General features: G+C 43.1%; 1 protein-coding gene across 1 annotated transcript; it reads left to right on the plus strand.

Moving 5' to 3' along the window:
- The first annotated feature begins 6,696 nt into the window (after positions 1-6,696).
- Positions 6,697-19,329, plus strand: MPZL2 (myelin protein zero like 2). The gene is made up of 6 exons (XM_019469008.2): positions 6,697-7,105; positions 8,095-8,261; positions 8,547-8,757; positions 11,258-11,405; positions 14,606-14,681; positions 17,138-19,329. Exons 1-5 carry the CDS (start codon positions 7,048-7,050, stop codon positions 14,667-14,669), a joined length of 648 nt encoding a protein of 215 aa, XP_019324553.1. The 5' UTR covers positions 6,697-7,047; the 3' UTR covers positions 14,670-14,681; positions 17,138-19,329.
- Positions 19,330-19,389: the final 60 nt, after the last annotated feature.

Genomic DNA, 19,389 nt, shown 5'->3' on the forward strand with positions numbered 1-19,389 from the left:
CCCCCATTCATGCTGTGTCTCTCTCTGTCTCAAAAATAAACGTTAAAAAAAAAAAAATAAAAAAAAAAAATGAAATTGCAGACATCAGGACACATCCCCCTACGCACTTCAGCATTAATGAGAGTCCGATATTCATTAATCATTCTTTTTAAAAAAAATATTAAAATAAAATTTTCATACAATGAAACACACAAAACGTTCAATGTGTACCTTTCAAAGAGGTTTTTCAGGGGTGCCTGGCTGGCTCAGTCGTCAGAGCACGTGACTCTTGATCTCAGGGTTGTGGGTTCAAGATCCACGTTGGGTGTGGAGATGACTTAAATGAATTAAAAAAAAATTTTTTTTTAACTCAAAGATTTTTTTTCAAAAGCACAAGCCTGTGTAACCCAAATTGCTATCAAGATGGAGAACATTAATATCCTGTAGAAATTTCCCTCATGTCCCTCCTGCCAACTCCTGTCCTCACTTTCTCAAGGGCAAACACTGTCAGGATTTTTTCCACCAAAGATTAGTTTTGCCTGTAATAGAACTTCATATAAATCGAACCAAAGAGTACATACTGCTTTACATCTGACTAATTTTGTTCAACATAGTATTTTTGAGATGCCCTCATGTGGCTGAACATCTCACAAGTTTGCTCCTATTTTTTTTGCTGAGTAGTATCCCATTGGACGAGTATTCTACAAAGTACCCATTTTTTTCTGCTGATGGACTGCTGGGCTGTTTCCATCTTGGGAGTATTATGACTAAAACTTCTACAAATATTCTCATACAAGTCTTTTTGTGGATATATAACTTCATTTCTCTTGGATAAATACCTAGGAGTAGAAATGCTGAGGTGGTTAGCTTTATATGATTATTAAAAATTTTTTTAATGTTCATTTTTGAGAGGGAGAAACAGTACGAGCAGGGGCAGGGGAGGGGCAGAGACAGAGGGAGAGACACAGAACTCGAAGTGGGGTCCGGGCTCCGTGCTGTCTGTGCACAGCCCGACATGGGGCTTGAACTCATGAACTGTGAGATCATGACCAGAGCCAAAGTCAGACGCTTAACTGACTGAGCCACCTAGGCACCCTGAAACATGACCTTGTAAGAAACTCTCAGACTTTTTCCCAAAGTGGTCATGGGAGCACTTTTCAAAACCTTAACTAAGTACAATCACAACCAACCAAAACTTACTGAGTGTTTTCTATGGGCACCAAGCACAGAGCTGTATTTAAATGCAGTGTTTTATCTGATTCTTACACCAAGCCTGTGGGGCAGATATTACTATTCTCATTTTACATAAGGGACTATCGAGGCACAGAGAATTAAATAACTACCCAGGTCTCCTCACAGCTAGCGAGTGGCCAAGGGTGGATTTGGATCAAAGCAAAGCAGGTGAGATTCCAGCCCCTGCCTCCTGCCTCCTAGTATATAGCAGCCAAAAAAAAAAAGAAAGAAAGAAAGAAAAAAAGAAGTTGCTGTGTTTTCTCTCAGGAAATGAATTAATTTCCTAAGAATGAAAATTGGTCATGGTAACCAGAAGATACTATCTTCATCAGTAAGCAGGATATATATATATATATATATATATATATATATATATATATATATTTTTTTTTTTTTTTTTTTTTTAGTAAGCAGTATATAAATGTAAATTCTCACTCATTATTTCGATGTAGTACCTTTGGTGAACAGGGAGGTTCTTCGGTTATCTTGCAAGACACCCATCTCTCCAGCCCTGTGCAAATCCATCTAGCTGCTCTTTAGAGTAAGGGAAGGGTTAAACTTCAGAGTCTCTTCTCTGGGCCAGTTAATAAGAGCCTGATGCCCCTCCTCTATAATTAAGAAAGGAGCTCTGGGCTTTACTGGGGAGGTATACAAGCCACAGTGAGGAGGGAGATTCGAGAGCCAGAGAGCGAGAGTGTTCCCTCCCATGGTTTTTCTAAGCTATTAGAGCTCAGTCTCAGATCCAGACTTGCTTTGGAGTATCTCCAGGGAAGGCAAGGCCAGGAGGACCAAAGTGAACACACCTCCTCTTTTGGACTAAGAGCTCAACTCTCATCTAGGACTCTGACATTCTGACCTCCCTCTCTCATCTGTGAAAAGCTCACCAGAAGTTTAAAAAAAGAAAAGAAAAGAAAAAGAAAGAAAGGAGCTATAGAGGGGCACTGTTGTTGGGAGGGGTGGCTGGGAGTCCCTGAGTCGTCTGAAAATGGGTATGAAGTTTGTACTTTTCAAATTCTGGCCAGGGGACCTCTGAGAAAGCTGTTTGAGTATGTGGTGGTTGAGGTTCCAAGGCTTTCCCTCATTATGATTATTATTTTTTAACGTTTATTTTTGAGAGGGGAGGGGAGCCAGCATGCAGGGGAGGGGCAGAGAGACAGGGAGAGAGAGAAACCCATATTGTCAGCGCAGAGCCCAGCGCAGGTCTCCATCCCACAGACTGTGAGATCAGGACCTGAGCCAGAATCAAGAGTCAGACACTTAACTAACTGAACCACCCAGGCGTCCCTCCCTCATTACTTTTTTTTGGTCCGGTAAATACCAAAGTCATTCCACTCTTTTTGGATCACGTATCAGCCACTTCTAAATGGTGTATTTGTCAGGATCAAGTCCATACTCCTTAAAATGCAGAATGAGGACCCTCAACATCTGGACCCAGCCTCTCTCTCCAGCCTCCTGGCCAGCCACCCCTCCCCGTGCACTGGGTTGAGAAATCATTTGTAGGTCCCTGTGGGGAATACATTTCCGCCCCCCCCCCCACCCCCATTTATTTCAAAGGAGCGGCTTTGTTTCTCCTCTCTCTCTCTAATTCCTATTTGTCCTCTAAGGACCCATCGCAAAAGTCACAAATATGGTAATTATTTGTTAACATAAGACTCCACCTCCCAATCTTCTTTGGACTCTGATTCCCCCCACCCCCACCCCAGGCAGAAATATCTTATTCTACTTTATATGGCTCGCCCAGCATATAACAAAAATTGAATAAAATCTTTCCTAATAAGAAAACATATGGGCAGAAGCTTTTGAGTAAACAGACCTTTATCTGAACCAGCTGAGGAGCGAAATCATTTGTTTCCCTTGCTTCGAATGCTAATTTCATCTTGTGGTGAAAAAGACATTTTGTCTTGAATGTTAAGATGACAATTTTTACAAATTTCAATACAAGCCAGTTGTCCTTTATGTCTTTTGGGCCCCCGCTGTGAGTTTCCAACTGGCCGGTGGGTTTCTAGGTATCCATTAATGGGGTGCCTGGGTGGCTCAGTCAGTTAGGCATCCAGCTCTTGGTTTCAGTTCAGGTCGTGATCTCGTGGTTTGTGGGTTCGAGCCCTACATCGGGCTCTGTGCTGACAGTGCAGAGCCTGCTTGGGATTCTCTCTCTCCCTCTCTCTCTCTGCCTCTCTCTCTACCCTCCTCCACTTGTGCTATCTCTGTCTCTCTCCAACTAAATAAATAAACTTAAAAAAATTTTAAAAATATTTTTGAGGGGTGCCTGGGTGTCTCAGTGGTACTTTGGCTTGGGTCATGAGCTCACGGTTCATGAGTGTGAACCCCACTTCGGGCTCTGTGCTGACAGTGTGAGCCTGCTTGAGGTTCTCTCTCTCTCTCTCTCTCTCTCTCTCTCTCTGCCCCTTCCCTACTCTCACTCTCTCTCAAAATAAATAAACTTTTTTAAAAAAGGAATATTTAAAAGGAAATGTGTAGGGGGTGGGGACAGATGAAGTGCTTCGAAAACTAGAGTATGCCATCAATTTTAATGATAATCAGGATTTTTCTCTGGAACAGTTTAGGGAAAAAAGTGATAGCTCTGAAACTTCATTTTTTCGTTTTAATCTTCACCTTCTTCCTTTTCTCTTGTTCGCCGAGACACTAAGTGCACCGGAGGCCTTATCTAGATGCCTCCGGTTTTGATCAAAGTCCTGCCTACCGCCACCCTGGGGACCCTCGGGGGCAAATGTCCTTTTTATTCAGTGTTTTCTCTACTGAAGGAGTCCAGCCTTTGGTCTCCTCCCTCCCCTCCCAGGGAGGGGAACTGGATGACTCTGGAGCCACGCCTGCTAACTGGAAGGAATTGGGCGTCGCTGGGCACAGAGCCAGGAACTCAACCCTGCTGAAGAATGGGATCTGGGCAGCTGCGGTCCTTCAGAGCACCGCGGGCGGCCAGCACCCAGGGCGTCTGGCTACCTGGGGGAGAGATTCTTCTCCTGACAACAGGCAGTTTGTTCAGTGCTGCCTGCCCTGATTCCTCTCCTGCTGCTTTTCTCTGTGTCCTTGAGCTCTCTGGTAACTCTACCTCTCACCAAATTTTGCAATTTGTTCTAGACTTCACGACCTCAGGCTCTACTTCCCTTTCCTTTAGAGCTGCATTTCTCCGCAAGCTGAAGGCTAACAAAGCGGATAAGTTATTCTAACTCCTTTTCTTTGGGGCTCTTGGAGCTGAAACTCCGCAGACCTACATGTCGGAGAGCCTCTATTTTATCCTACCACCATTAAAAAAAAAATTTTTTTTTTAATGTTTATTTATCTTTGAGAGAGAAACAGAACATGAGCAGGGGACAGGCAGAGAGAGGTAGACACGGAAGCTGAAGCAGGTTCCAGGCTCTGAGCTGTCAACACAGAGCCTGACGCGGGGCTCGAACTCACAAACCGTGAGATCATGACCTGAGCCGAAGTTGGATGCGCAACTGACGGAGCCACCCAGGCGCCCCAATCCCATCACCATTTCGAAGATTCCCCCAGCATTCTGATTTTAGGTTCATCTCTGGTCTAGAAGCCGACATAGGAGCCACTCGATTTTCAGGAACACTCATCACAATAAAATACTCATGTTAGGAAACACTTCATTTTGGTTAGCCCCTGGGTTTCTCAGTTCTTTCTCTTCTTTTTATTTTTTTATTTTAAAAAATGTTTATTTAGGGGCGCCTTAGTTGGTTAAGTGTCCGACTTCTGCTCAGGTCATGATCTCAGAGTTTGTGGGTTCAAGTTCTGCATCGGGCTCTGTGCTGACAGCTCGGAACCTGAAGCGTGCTTTGGATTCTGTGTCTCCCTCTCTCTCTCCCTCTCCTGCTCACACTTTGTCTGTCTCTGTCTCTGAAAAATAAATAAACGTTAAAAAATTGAAAACTGTTTATTATTATTCATTGAAAGAGAGAGGACATGGGCATGGGAGAGGGGCAGAGAGAGAGGAAGAGAGAATCCCAAGCAGGCTCCACACTCAGTACAGAGCTTATCATGGGGCTTGATCTCAAGAGATCATCAAGAAATCAAGAGATGGCTGCTTAACTGACTGAGCCACCCAGGCGCCCCCAACAACTGCGTTTTGTTGTTTACCTTTTTTTTTTTTTTTGCCCCATGATCATGACATCTTTCTCCTGCTGCTTTGCTTTTCTTTTTGGCTTTTCTTTTTCACTTCTGCAATCTGCCTCTCCCTCGGTGGAATTTTCTCTTTTCCTCCCTCTTTATGAAGTTTTCTCTTTTCTCCCTTTCCTAGTCAGCCTGCCCCTTCCTTCCTTTTCTGGCAACTTCTCTGTTTCAGGGTTTAACTAGACGTTATGAATCACTCCAGTTTCTAGGTTGCTAATCCAGGGAATCCGGGCAATTTGTTTCTGTTCAGGGTTAGACTCCTGTCAAGCTTGCTTCTTAACTTCATGTGGAATCTTCCTTCTCTTCTGCTGTTTCGCCATGCTGCTTCATTAATCTGTAACAATTACCCACCCTCTTTCCAGACAAAGAGGCACCTTTACTCATTTAAATTCCTCAACTCTTCAGATTTCAGACAGATGGCTGCCCTCAAAATGGCAGGTGAAATCTGAGGCACAAAAATGTTATTTTTCTTTCAAAGATTATTTATTTATTTTGAGAGAGAGACAGAAAGAATCCCAAGCAGCCTCCCTGCCCAGTGCCGAGCCCCACGCGGGGCTCGATCTCACAACCACAAGATCACAACCTGACCTGGTATAAAGTCGGATGCTTAACTGAGCCACCCAGACCCTGCCAAAAAAGTTATTATGGAAACCTCTTCCGCGAGAGTCCTCTGGGTCTGCTGGTCCACGTCGGGTATAATTTTGCAGAAAGAGCGTTAGACTTGAGAGTCAGAAAAGTTTTGATGTTCCTACCTATTGTCTGTGCAAATTTGGGCAAATCACTTACCTTCCCTGGGCTCTCTGGAAAAATGGGAACACTTCATGGGAGTATTGTGGAGATGAAGAAAGAAGCAGAAAAGTACCTGCAAACTGGACCGAGATGGTAAGTGAGCAGGGACAGTGTCCTGCTTCTTTAAATTCTTCCAAGTGAAGGGGTCATTAAAACACTGACATTTGTTCGGTAAGTTTCTCCCCCCCCCTCCCCCCCCCCGGCCCCCGCCCCGCCCCCCCTCCCTGGGTCTCAGGGAAAGCTACAAGCTGGAAAAGGTGCAGAGATCCTTGTGGTAACATTTGGCTCAAATGTCTACGCTGTAGGACTTTTTGTCTGGAGAGGGTCTTAAGGAATTCTGATTGGAGTTCTGTGAATCCAGTCCAGGCCAAAGCGGCCCCAGGGAGGTGCTTTGGGAAGGGCAATCACTGCAAGGTGGTTGCAACAGTTCACTTCCCAGGCTAGCAGGAAGCCTGATTAGAAAAAACCGTGTGTGTGTGTGTGTGTGTGTGTGTGTGTGTGTGTGTGCGCGCGCGCGCGTGCCAAACCCAAAGCAGCCTGGGACGTTTCAGGCTGGCACCACCTCCTCTGGCTGTCTCTGAGGCCATCCAGAGGCCAGAGCCCAGGCCGATTAACTGCAAAGTCAAGAGAGGACCGCAGAGTTTGGAACTGTGTGCGGACCGCTTGCAGCGCAGAGGGCGGGAGGGAGGAAAGGGAGGAGGGCGTAGGGAGCTGAGGCCCCACCTTTCATTCCAGCAAAGTGCAGCGGCGGAGCAGGGATGAGTCACAGGCACTGGAGCTCAGGTTCCCATAGGTGAGGGACTGGCTCTCTTCTCTCTGGGTGCCAGTTCTTACTGGAGCGGCCTTGGCAGGGTGTTGGAGCCCTCGGTCTGCCCGGTCTGGTCTCTGGGGCCAGGGCTGGGTTCCCTCATGTATGGCAAGAGCACTTGGCGTGCTGGGCTGCTTCTCCTTGGCGTGCAGCTCACAGGTAAGGGCTGCGGGGAGGGGTGAGGGTGGGGGGGGGGTCCCTCGCCATTTCCTCCTTCACGGCCGACCCTGCAAGGTGGTCGCAAGAGTGTTGCTTGGAAGCCTGAGCCACGGTTGCCGTTCACTTTAGGTTTTGACTTTGCTGAAACCGAAGTTGGTGGGTTGTTTTTGGAGAACTGATTTTGGACAAACAGGTTTAGGTGTGTTTGGGCTGCTAGTGATTCAGGCACAGAGAGGGCTTTCTAATCTCAGGTTACACACCATTTTTTTTTCCTTTTTTTTTTTTTTTTTTTTTTTTTTTTGTGGCCACTCTCAACCTCCCACTGCAGGCAGGATCAGGCGCTTGGATTTCTGTGTGTCTTGTCTGGGACTCTCAGCAGCCCTGGGAAAGCTGAGAAACTTAAGGAGAGAGACCCACGGTGATTTTGAAACTGCCCCAATATGCACATTCTCAATGTAAATATCCTGGTTAAAAAAAAAAAAGCGCCACGTGGTGTAAAGGTTCCAGGGGTGCAGACAAACAGAAGCTGTCCGGGCTTAATTAATTTCAATTTCTGCAGAAGACTGGGGACAGTATGAAATCAAGGACCCTTTCTGGACAACTTGCCTTCTAGGGGACCATTATACACACAATACATAATGCTTCATCTGAATACATGTCTAATCCATGCTACGATTAGTTTTGATTTTTGTTCGTTTGTGCTTTCAATTGTATCTGCCGACCTTTGTAGTTGGTTCCAACAGTGTGGGAGCGGGGACCGTGAGGCTAGGGTATCGCACTATGGAGAAAGTTGAGAGCACCGAGAAGGCTCGCCATGTGGTATTCTGAGTCACGGTTGCACGTAAGTGGGAGCATGCAGACTCAGGATGGAGTAAGTTTGAGATCCGGGACATTGACTTCTTTACAAGACTCACTCAGACATTTATTTTGGCCGCGTCGGCAGAAATTCTCTTAATCTGCATCTTCCTTTCTCCTTTTCTCTCTGGTAGCCCTTTGGCCTATAGCAGCTGTGGAAATTTACACCTCCCAAGTGCTGGAGGCTGTCAACGGGACAGATGTTCGGTTAAAATGCACTTTCTCCAGCTTTGCCCCCGTGGGTGATGCTCTAACAGTGACCTGGAACTTCCGTCCTCGAGATGGGGGCCCCGAGCAGTTTGTAAGTAGATTATTGTCATAGGCCCGGGGACCCCTGGTTGGGGAGACAAGCCGGTCCATTTCTCCTTGCCCTGCCTGTGTATTTTTTTCTCAGCAATAAGCACAGGGTAAAGCTGAGACACGATTCTTGGCAGAGAATGACTGGCAGAGTTGAGAGGTCCATCAAGGGGAAAGCAAGAGGTTCTTGGAAGAGAGCTGCATATGGGGCAGTGAGGCTGGCTCCCCTTTCTCAGCCTCCGTGCCCCGGCACTGAATAGTAAGACTTTTGGCCGCTTCTGCCTTGTAGGTATTCTACTACCATGTGGATCCCTTCAAACCCATGAGTGGGCGTTTCAAGGATCGAGTGGTCTGGGACGGGAACCCTGAGCGGTACGACGTCTCCATCATCCTCTGGAAGCTGCAGTTTGACGACAATGGGACATACACCTGCCAGGTGAAGAACCCACCTGACGTTGATGGGCTGATAGGGGAGATTCGGCTGAGCGTCGTGCACACTGGTAGGTCACACAGGGGAAAAGGGTTTTGGGAAGCTTGAGAGCTTATAGAAAGGAGAGGGGTGGTCTTTTGTGACGGCTGAAAGAGTAGCGAGAAGGGCTAGCCCTTCGGGTCTGGAATCTACAGAGGGAGACTCAAGAGTCCTGGGGTAAAAAGAGAAAGGCTTTGTTTGTCTGTGGAAAGAAACAGAAAGTTAAGCAAGCAGACTGCGGAATCTGTTACAGAAGTGGCATTGAGATTGTAAAAGGGAGAGGAAGCAGTTCTCTGATAAAAGGCTAACAGTAGATCTGTTCATTCACTCGCTTATTCACAGGATGCTTACCGAGTACCTACTCTGTGCCAGGCACTGTCCTGTGCTTGGCCCGTACTATTTCACTTAATCCTTACACCCTAGGCTGCGGATGCCAGTGATGGTGATGATCATTTATTGAGTGCCTCCCACGTGTCAGGGGCTTTGCATATGTTATTTAATCTTTATATATCGCATCAGTTTCTTGTGCTCTTAGTGCCCCACATTTTACTAATGAGGAAGTTGAGGTTCATAGAGGTTAAGTCGTTTGTCTGAATTCATGGAGCTGAGGGAATGGAATCATTTGGAACTCAAACCCAAGCATCTTTGGCTCCAAAACTGTACCCTAGACTAATGCATTGTAGTGCTTGCAATCTTATAAAGGAAAACCCGGGGCACTGGGTGTTGTAGGGAAGCCAATTTGACAATAAATTATATTAAAAAAATAAAATAAAAAGAAGGGAAAAAAATAAAAAGGAAAACCCGGAAGCTGTGCAGATAAGACCATAAAACTTAGGAGTTGTAAATCTGGGCTTGAATCACTGCTATCATTTACCAGTTGGCAATAAATCTTTTTTTCCTTTCCTTACAGTGAGAATAATCTAGCGAGGCTTATGGTGAAGGAAAAATGAGACAATGAATGTAAAAATTCCCCAAACTCTGAATTGCACCAAAAAAACTTTTTTTTTTTTTTGCACTGAAAATTATAATAACTACCGTACAGTGAGTGTTTATTATGTGTGGGCACAGCATGGAACCAATTGATACGAATGTCTTTTTTAAATAAGAATTCAATAAATGAATATTGTTGTCTCTGTTTGATACATTGAGGAAACTGAGGCTCAAAGAAGTTAATTAACCCAAATCACATAGCTAGTAAATTGTGGAGCTGGCATTTTCACCCAGCTGTCTCTGGCGGGTGCTCTTAACTAACACATGATATTACTACCTGTAGAGTAGTAGGATTTCCTCCTTTCATTCCTAGTGTCATCCTTCAGGGCTCCATCAGTAGGGCTGCGTGACCTTGGAGAAGTCGGTTGAGTACCAACAGACGTAATGGAATGTCTTTGGACCTCAGTTTCTGAATTCATCTGCGTGTAACCTGCACGAACAGGTTGGACAAGAACACATGTTCTTAAACGTGTTGTGGTCACTACCCTGAGAACCTAATGAAAGTCGTGGCTCTGCTTCCCACAAAAGTGTACACATACACACACTATGACACAGAGTTTGTGGGCTTGTGGCCCGGCTCTCTTCCCATCCTCTGTCACAGACTCCAGGCTGGGAACTTCTGGGCTAGACATTTTCTAAAGTCCTTCCTGGCTCTGAGGGTTTATTGAAGTTTTAGTCAGAAATCAGGGCACCTGGGTGGCTCAGTGGGTTTAAGTGTCTGCCTTCAGCTCAGGTCGTGATCTCACGGTTTGTGAGTTCGAGCCCCGCGTCTGGGTCCGTGCTGACAGCTCAGAGCCTGGGGCCTGCTTCGGATTCTGTGTCTCCCTTTCTCTCTGCCCCTCCCCTGCTTGCACTCTGTCTCAAAAATAAATAAACATTAAAAAATTAAAAGGCAGGAGACCCAGGCTTCACAGATTCTGCCTGGTGTTAGGGACCTTTCCCACTGGGTTCCCTCTTGCATCATTTTATCTACTGGACTATAGTTACAGATTTACTTGCCTGTCTTCCCAGTGGGTATGAGTTCCTTGAAGGTAACGTCTTTTTTGGCTTTGTATTTCCGTTGCAATGTCTGAACATAGTAGGCCCTTAATAAATCTGAATAAATGACCGGATGAATGCCAAAGGTGAGAGGGAATCGAGGAGAAACAGTTTGGACGCTGGGTTTGGCTAGGTCAGCAATAACCTTACCCTACTGGGTGGTTTACTGGCTCTGTGGTTCTCAGAATCTTAGCATCAGAATCACCTGGAGGACAGGTTAAAACAGATTGCTGGGCCCCACCTACAATTCAGGAGGTTGAGGTGGCCCTGATGATTTGCATTTCAAAGTTCTGCAGAGTGCTGCTATTACTTGTGGGACCATAGTTTGAGAACCACGAGAGCAGCCTTCATAGCTTCCTTACTGCTGCTAGAGTTCACAAGATCATATGGTAGGAGAAAGGAAGATTCCATTTAATGCTGAAACTACATCCCTCTTATATCGTTAGGTTTCATCGTATTCTTTCTCTTTTGAGAATCATGACATCCTCTTTTTGTCCTTACAGTACGCTTCTCTGAGATCTACTTCCTGGCTCTGGCCATTGGCTCTGCCTGTGCCCTCATGGTCATAATAGTAATCGTGGTGGTCCTCGTCCAGCATTTCCGGAAAAAGCGATGGGCCGAAAGAGCTCATAAAGTGGTGGAGATAAAATTGTAAGGCTGGGCAGTTCTGGGCAGTCTTCCTCTAACCCTCTTCTATCGTGACTCTTGGTATTTTACACTTGGGCAGAATGATTGTTGAACAGATGTTTTTCCCTCCGAGTGAATCTTATAAAAGAATTCAGATTCACAGGATGGAGAAAGTAGGGTGTGATCTGGTAACTTCACAAAAGCTTTCTTTCTTTTTTTTTTTTTTTTAAAGTTTTTTATTTATTTTTGGGACACAGAGAGACAGAGCACGAACGGGGGAGGGGCAGAGAGAGAGGGAGACACAGAATCGGAAACAGGCTCCAGGATCCGAGCCATCAGCCCAGAGCCTGACGCGGGGCTCGAACTCACGGACCGCGAGATCGTGACCTGGCTGAAGGCGGTCGCTTAACCGACTGTGCCACCCAGGCGCCCCCACAAAAGCTTTCTTAATTGTATAGAAGATTTCATTAGAGGCTTTCTTTATTATGGAGGATTTGACATTGTCAAAATCTGCTTATGTGAAGCTCTTCTAGGATATTCCTTACTTAAAAAAAATTTTTTTAACATTTATTCATTTTTGAGAGACAGAGCACAAGCAAGGGAGGGGCAGAGAGAGAGGGAGACACAGAATCTGAAGCAGGCTCCAGGCTCTGAGCTGTCAGCACAGAGCCCGACGCGGGGCTCGAACCCACAGACTGTGAGATCACGACCTGAGCCGAAGTCAGACGCTTAACCGACTGAGCTGCCCAGGCGCCCCTGCTATTCCTTACTTTTTAATGTAAAGTGTATATTTGTAAAATCTGCTGGGCAGGCAGCAGGGGCATCGTAAGTCAGTGCCTAGGAGAGTCAGCCATGCTGATATAAGGTGCTCAAAAAATATATATTTTTTGAGATGAAATTTACCTATCATAAAAATTTGTCTTTTTAATGTTCACCAAGTTACATAACCATCACCACTAATTCCAGAATTTTCGTCACCCCCGAAGGAACTCCATACGTTTTAGCCATCACTATTTTCCACTTCTACCTGCCCCTGACAACTACTGATCTGCTTTCTGTCTCCATGGATTTGCCTGTTGTTTGAAGGCAAGGAGAATGTAAAGTGCCCCCCCCCCCCACCCCGCCCCGAGACTGAGAAGGCACTTTGAAACTGGAAGAGATACAGAATACGCAGAGTTCCATGTTAAGTGACTTCCTGCCAGGGAGGATCAGGAGGACCGCCATCTGGACAGCTGTGCAGCCAGTCTCCTCAGAAGCCCTGCGTTTTAGCTTACTGGCTTTAAAGGAGCTGGACATGCGGGGGAGTGTTTGCATATACTCGACTGGTGGCTAATGTCTAGCAGACCTTATGGCACTATCCATGCGTTTGCAGAAAACTATGTTATCTGCACTGGTATCTTAATGGGCCCATTGAAATCCAGAACAGATTCCCTGGACATTCTGGTTTTAGAAGGTGAGCCTAGAGTTTATACATTAACCTTTTACATCTTATACATTACTCTAGAACATGTATCCCTGACGAGGTCATCAAGCAGACAACAGCAAGATGCTAGGGCAAAGATGGAGGCAGTATGGCCAGCATTCCTACACCTATTCTGGACATTTCGTATAAATGGAGAATCATCCGATGTGGCCTTTTATGTCTGCTTCTTGACTCAGTATAATATTTTCAAAGTTCGTCCACGTATGGCACTTCGTTCCTTTTTATGGCTGTGTCATATTCCATTGCACGTATATACCACAGTTTGCTTATCCATTCATTCGATGGACATTTAGATTTTCTCTACTCTTTGGCCAACACGACTAATGGTGCTATGAATATTTATTTATAAATTTTTGTGTAGGCATGTTTTCAGTTTTCGTGGGTATATTATACCTAGGAGTGGAATTGCTGGAATGTATGGTTACTCTGTTAACCTTTTTGAAGCGTTGCCAGACTGTTTTACAAAACAGTTACACCATTGTATATTTCCACCAGCAACATTCCAATTTGTCCATATCCTTGACAACCCTTGTTATTGTTTGGCCTTTTGATGATAGCCAGCGGATGGATGGGTGTGGAGTGTTATCTCCCTGAGGTTTGGATTTGCATTTTCTTAATGACTAATGATGTTGAGCATCTTGCCATGTGTTTATTGGCCATTTGTATATCTTATTTGGAGATCTATCTATTCAAATATCTTGCCCATTTAAAATTGGGTTATTTGTCCTTTGTGGGTTGCCCTTTCACTTTCTTTTTCATGTCCTCTGGAGCACAGAACTTTTTAGTTTTGATGAAGTATAATTTATCTATTTTTTTCTTGTGTTGCTTCTGCTATTGGATATAGCAGAAGCTATATATTCTTAGATATAGATTCATATCTAAGAATCTGGTGCCGGGGTGCCAGGATTAAGTGTTAAGCATCTGAGTTTGGCTCAGGTCATGATCTCAGTGTTCGTGAGTTCGAGCCCCGCGTCGGGCTCTGTGCTGACAGCTCAGAGCCTGGACCCTGTTTCAGATTCTGTGTCTCCTCTTTCTGTCATCCCCCAACTCGCACTCTGTGTTTCTCTTTCTCAAAAATAAAAATAAACATTAAAAAAAAAAAAAAAAAAGAATCCATTGCCTAATCCAAAGTCATGAAAGTTCATGTTTTCTTCTAAGAGCTTTACAGTTTTAACTCTTACAGTAGGTCTTTGGTTCATGTCGAGTTAATTTTTGCACATGGAGTGAAGTGGGAGTCCAAATGCGTCCTTTTGCACTTGAAGTACTTGAGTTGTCCCAGCACCATCTCTTTTTTTCCCTCAAGTAATATTTACTGGAGTAAAATGGAATTGATTTGAAGAAGCTCAATGAGCCCAACCCTGAGGTTAGGGCTTGAATAGAATATAAGCAATAAAGATGACTTCTAGGTCAACATAAAACTTTGTATTTTCTGAATAAGGAATGGAATTAGAGGCAGCATACTAATGTTAAACTAAGGTTTATTCAAGTTCCCAAATTGTATTTCCCTCCAAAAATATTCTGAAACATGTCAAAGTTCAGATACCCAGGGTCATGTGGAAGCATGTGCATTTTTAGACGGCACTAGTGGTAACTTTGGATCTATTCCCAGATGCGTATAATTCTACCCAAAACATGGGAGAAAATACATCAACCGCAGCTTTGTAAGATTTGCCTCCCTTGCCTTTTTTTTTTTTTTAACCTCCCTTGCTTGTTAACATTAGTTTCTGCTTCTTTGTTACAGAAAAGAAGAGGAAAGGCTCAACCAAGATAAAAAGGTCTCTGTTTATTTAGAAGACGCAGACTGACATTCTTAGATGGTGAGGTTCATAAATGAGTTGATTTCTTTCCTTAGCTTCCTTGTCTGGCCCATCTCTAATGTGGATCCTCCAGATTTTAGGACTGTTAGGTATTTTCTACGTGACGTTAGAGGAGCTGGGTCAGGGAGATGAAAGTCTTCTATTAGTGTTATGGATGGCTTCCCCTTTCAGTATGTTTTGTGCAAAGGATGAGGGAGTTAGACCCTACTGCCGTTGAAGATGGAAAATTCTAAGATTATCTGAGGCTTTGTGGTTATGTTTACCATGACCACGAATAATAAATTAACTTTCAACATGTAAATAAATCTTTATTTTTTATTTATTAAGTTTTTTTCACGCTTATTTATTTTTGAGAGAGATAGAGAGAGAGAGAGAGAGAGAGAGAGCGCGAGCGAGTGAGCATGAGCGGGGGAGGGGCAGAGAGAGGGAGAGACACAGAATCCGAAGCAGGCTCCAGACTCTGAGCTGTCAGCACAGAGCCCGACATTGGGCTTAAACCGTTGAACCGTGAGATCATGACCTGAGCCAAAGTTGGATGCTTAACCAACTGAGCCACCCAGGATCTCTGACATGGCCTGACATTTTAGCAGGAGAACTTTTATACTATTTGGAATTGATTTCAACTCCTTTCATCTAGTTATTGGGAATAGGAATCCCATTTTAGTAGCGTGTAATTTTATTTTACCAGTTTTCAGGCTTATTATGCTTAAAAAATACGATGACTTATTTTTCATATGATCGGAATTTTTTTCTATTCTCTGAAATAGGCCTGCTATTATTATTTTCAAAAAGAGTCATATTTTTGTAGCCTAAAGTCTCAGTGAAAAGTCTCAAGGACTTATAAAATCGAATATGGAGAAAAATGATTCTATTGTAAACCCAGAAGAACAAATTTGGTATCAGAGAGATTTTACCAAGGGCTATTGTCTTTTAAAAACCAAGCAGATTCTTGGGGCACCTGGGTGGCTCAGGTCATGATCTCACAGTTCATGAGTTCAAACCCCACGTTGGGCTGTGTACTGACAGCTCAGAGCCTGGAGCCTGCTTTGGATTCTGTGTCTCCCTCTCTTTGCCTCTTCCCCATTCACGCTCTGTCTCTCTCTCAAAAATAAACAAACATTAAAAATAAAATAAACAAAGACAAAAAAACCAAGAAGATTCTCTAGCAAGTCTGGGTCATGGAAAATGAAGATGGAGATGAAAAGAAACTTTTAAAAACATTTATTTATTTTGAAAGAGAGAGAGGGGGAGAGGGGCAGAGTGAGAGAGAGGAAGAGAGAGAGAGAATCCCAAGCAGGCTCTGTGCTGACAGCGGGCAGCTCAAACCCATGAACTCAACCCATGGGCTCTAACCCATGAACTGTGAGATCATGACCTGAGCCGAAGTCAGATGCTTAACTAACTGAGCCACCCAAGCACCCTGAGATGAGAAGAAATTTTAAGGAACTCACATGATCAAGTGCATTGTTACGGCATGTCCTGACTGGATGGATACTAGTTTGAACAAAGTAGTTGTAAAAAGATTAGGAGGGGGACAATTGGGAGTCTTGAATATGAAAATGTGAATATGGATAATATTAGGGAATTACTGTTAATTTTATTAGGTATAATAAAGGTATTGTGGTTATAGAGGAAAATGTTCCTATTTTAAATATGTATTTATATATATTATATATAAATTTATATATACATTTGTTATATATAAATTTATTTTCCCTATATTTGTTTTTTTATTATATATAAATAAATACATATATACATTTGTTATATATAAATTTATATATGTATTTATATATAATAAAGTACCAAATAAATATTGGGAAAATAAGGCAAAAAATGCTTTAAAATTAGGTGACAGGTGAATTCTATACACTGTCTTTTCTATTCTTCTGTGTGCTTGATTTTTTTTATATAAAAGAGTGGGGGAGGGGCAGAGAGAGAGAGAGAGAAGGCATGCATGTGTGTGATCGAGCTATAGATCATCTGAGTGTCTGTGCAAGGCAGAAGCTATGAATTAAGGACACTGAGAGCTATGTAGTTAAGGAACGGGAAACATCTTCTAAAAGTTGAATTAGAAGGAGAACAAGTACGTTTAAGAATAGTTTCCTTCAGGGGCGCCTGGGTGGCTCAGTCGGTTGGGCGTCCGACTTCGGCTCAGGTCACGATCTCGCGGTCCGTGAGTTCGAGCCCCGCGTCGGGCTCTGTGCTGACAGCTCAGAGCCTGGAGCCTGTTTCAGATTCTGTGTCTCCCTCTCTCTGACCCTCCCCCGTTCATGCTCTGTCTCTCTCTGTCTCAAAAATAAATAAACGTTAAAAAAAATTAAAAAAAAAAAAAAAAAGAATAGTTTCCTTCACAGTGGAGAGCACATTCGATAAAATAGATGTAATTCGGAATTCCATGTTACCTCTATGCACTCTTCCCACGTGAATAATCCATTTAAACTTCTGTATTTCAGGAAGCTGAAGATTCCCAAGAACAAGCACCCTAGGATAAGCTGAAGTTAATGGAAGCTTTTCTTTGGCTTTACCAGTTGTGACTTGTCTTCCAACCAGCCCTGCAGTACATAACCACCCAGAGAAGCAACGTCTCTCTGGAGCCAGCATAGGCCCAGGGCCCTCTTGAGCTGATACCGGGAGACTCACACACGGCCCATCACTACGGTTTTATTTAATTTCAGAGTGCAAATACTTTTCAAATGCTCGTGAGCTTTTTATACTGAGAAACTACATTTTTGCCCTTGAACACTCCTTGGGGATTATTAATTGTATGCACGCCCATTGGTGTCAAATGAGATGAAAGCCATCTTGTCTGTCATGACATTTCCTTTAACGTATTAGTTTCTTCAGAGCAGCACTCTTGCTACTAAGGTTAATGTGTTTACTTTTTCCTTCTCAGTCTCAACTAAAAGATGAGCCAATTCTCTCAGCCGTTTTTGATCAATTAACAGGAAACCCTAAATCCCGTTCTTCAACAGTTTGATTTTTATGGCTCTCCTTGAGTATGGGACACATCTTGTTTTATTGAATTTCTTTCAGTATCCCAGATGATTGTTTGTTTTGGTTGATCCCACATTTATAATTAGCACAAATCTAAATCACAGAGTAGCTAGGAGAGTTTATGTAAATGCTTATGGATTGACAAATGCCACCTCAGGATGAATCACTTGTCACCTTTTTTCCCTGTGTTCCGAAAAAACAACCAACAGAGCAAGTCTTCCGTGAGCAGTGGATACTGTTCAGCTTACTGTTCAGTTATAACAACAGAGCAAAATCTGTGCTCTTTTGCAGACTGGAATCATCAAGCAGTTACACAGAAGGTTCTGGAATAGTATGACTAAAAATTTAGGGCTGGTGAAAAAAATCAAGCCTAAGTGATGATAATTTTGTACAGTGTTATATAAAGCTCTGAGAACTGGATGAGATTTTTTTCCCCCCTTTCCTTTCCTTTTCTTTATATTATTTTTGCTTTAATTTGCTTGTTTTGAGGGAGGGAGGATTTGGTATGGGGCAAAGAAATACCAAAACTAACAATATGAAACCAACTGTATTCTTTCTTCCCTTATACTAGTAGAGACAGCAAACTTTATAAGTAGGCTATGGAAAGAAGAGTGCTTTTTCAAAAGTGTTTAACCTCCCAGTGTCTTTCCAAACTTAAGTTATGGCAGCATTTATTAAAAAAATAGAAAACATCTGAAAGTTTAGTTGCCCCCACCCCCGCCCCATCTTTATAGCCTAATAACTTCAGTTTTCACTGACTGGGCCAAAGATGTTCTTTCTTTTAACAAACTGGAATTTTCAAATAGGTTATCTGTATTTAAATATGCTGAACTTTGACTAGTCTTTTTAGAAAAATTGGTACAATATTCATATGAACCTTGATTCTGCATTCATTCTCTACCTATCTCATTTTGCCTTTTACACGAAAAAAGTAAAATTTTAACACTCAATTTGGAAACTAAAAGTTACATTAAAATATTTATTATTATTATTATTTGAGAGAGAGTACAAGCTAGCGGGGGAGGAGCAGAGAGGGGAGACAGGATTCGAAGCAGGGCCCACGCTGTCAGTGCAGCATGATGTGGGGCCTGAACTTAGGAACTATGAGATCATGACCTGAGCTGAAGTCAGATGCTTAAGCGACTGAGCCACCCAGGTGCCTCCAAACTAAAAGTTGGCTTTCAGGTCTATATTACTTTTAAATTACATTTTCTACTTTTCTCCATAATTCAACCTTTGAAAATAACAATATTTTTTCAAACAGATGGCCTGAATGGTGTCCCAAAAGTGTAATGAAGTAGTTAAAACCTCATGGAAAATCTTTTCAGCAAAACTTGTAGCTTGTGTCTTGGCTAAATATTCAGGGGTTAATATGGCCCTATTGTTCAGTATCTTTTTCCTAAAGAGAACTTTTGTATGGTAATTTATTTTTTATTGTGCCTAAACACATATGTAAATAACCTTTAGTAGTAAAGAATTATCAATTGTATAATTTGCTTACATACAAATCTAAAAAGTTTACATAGCAAGTACTCAAAAACACATGGTTATGTACTTTATCATTACTAAGAAGTTTTCTTAGAGCCTGGAAGTCAATAATGGGTGAAATTAGTTTATACTGGATAAATAAATGTTTATACTGGATAAAGAATTCTACATTGCTTCGGATAACTGGGAATTGGGCACAACAAACTACTTAGTCTGGGTACTC

The sequence above is a fragment of the Panthera pardus genome, unplaced genomic scaffold (genome assembly GCF_024362965.1).
Source record: "Panthera pardus isolate Hobbes unplaced genomic scaffold, ASM2436296v1 HiC_scaffold_12, whole genome shotgun sequence".
Lineage (NCBI taxonomy): Eukaryota > Metazoa > Chordata > Mammalia > Carnivora > Felidae > Panthera > Panthera pardus.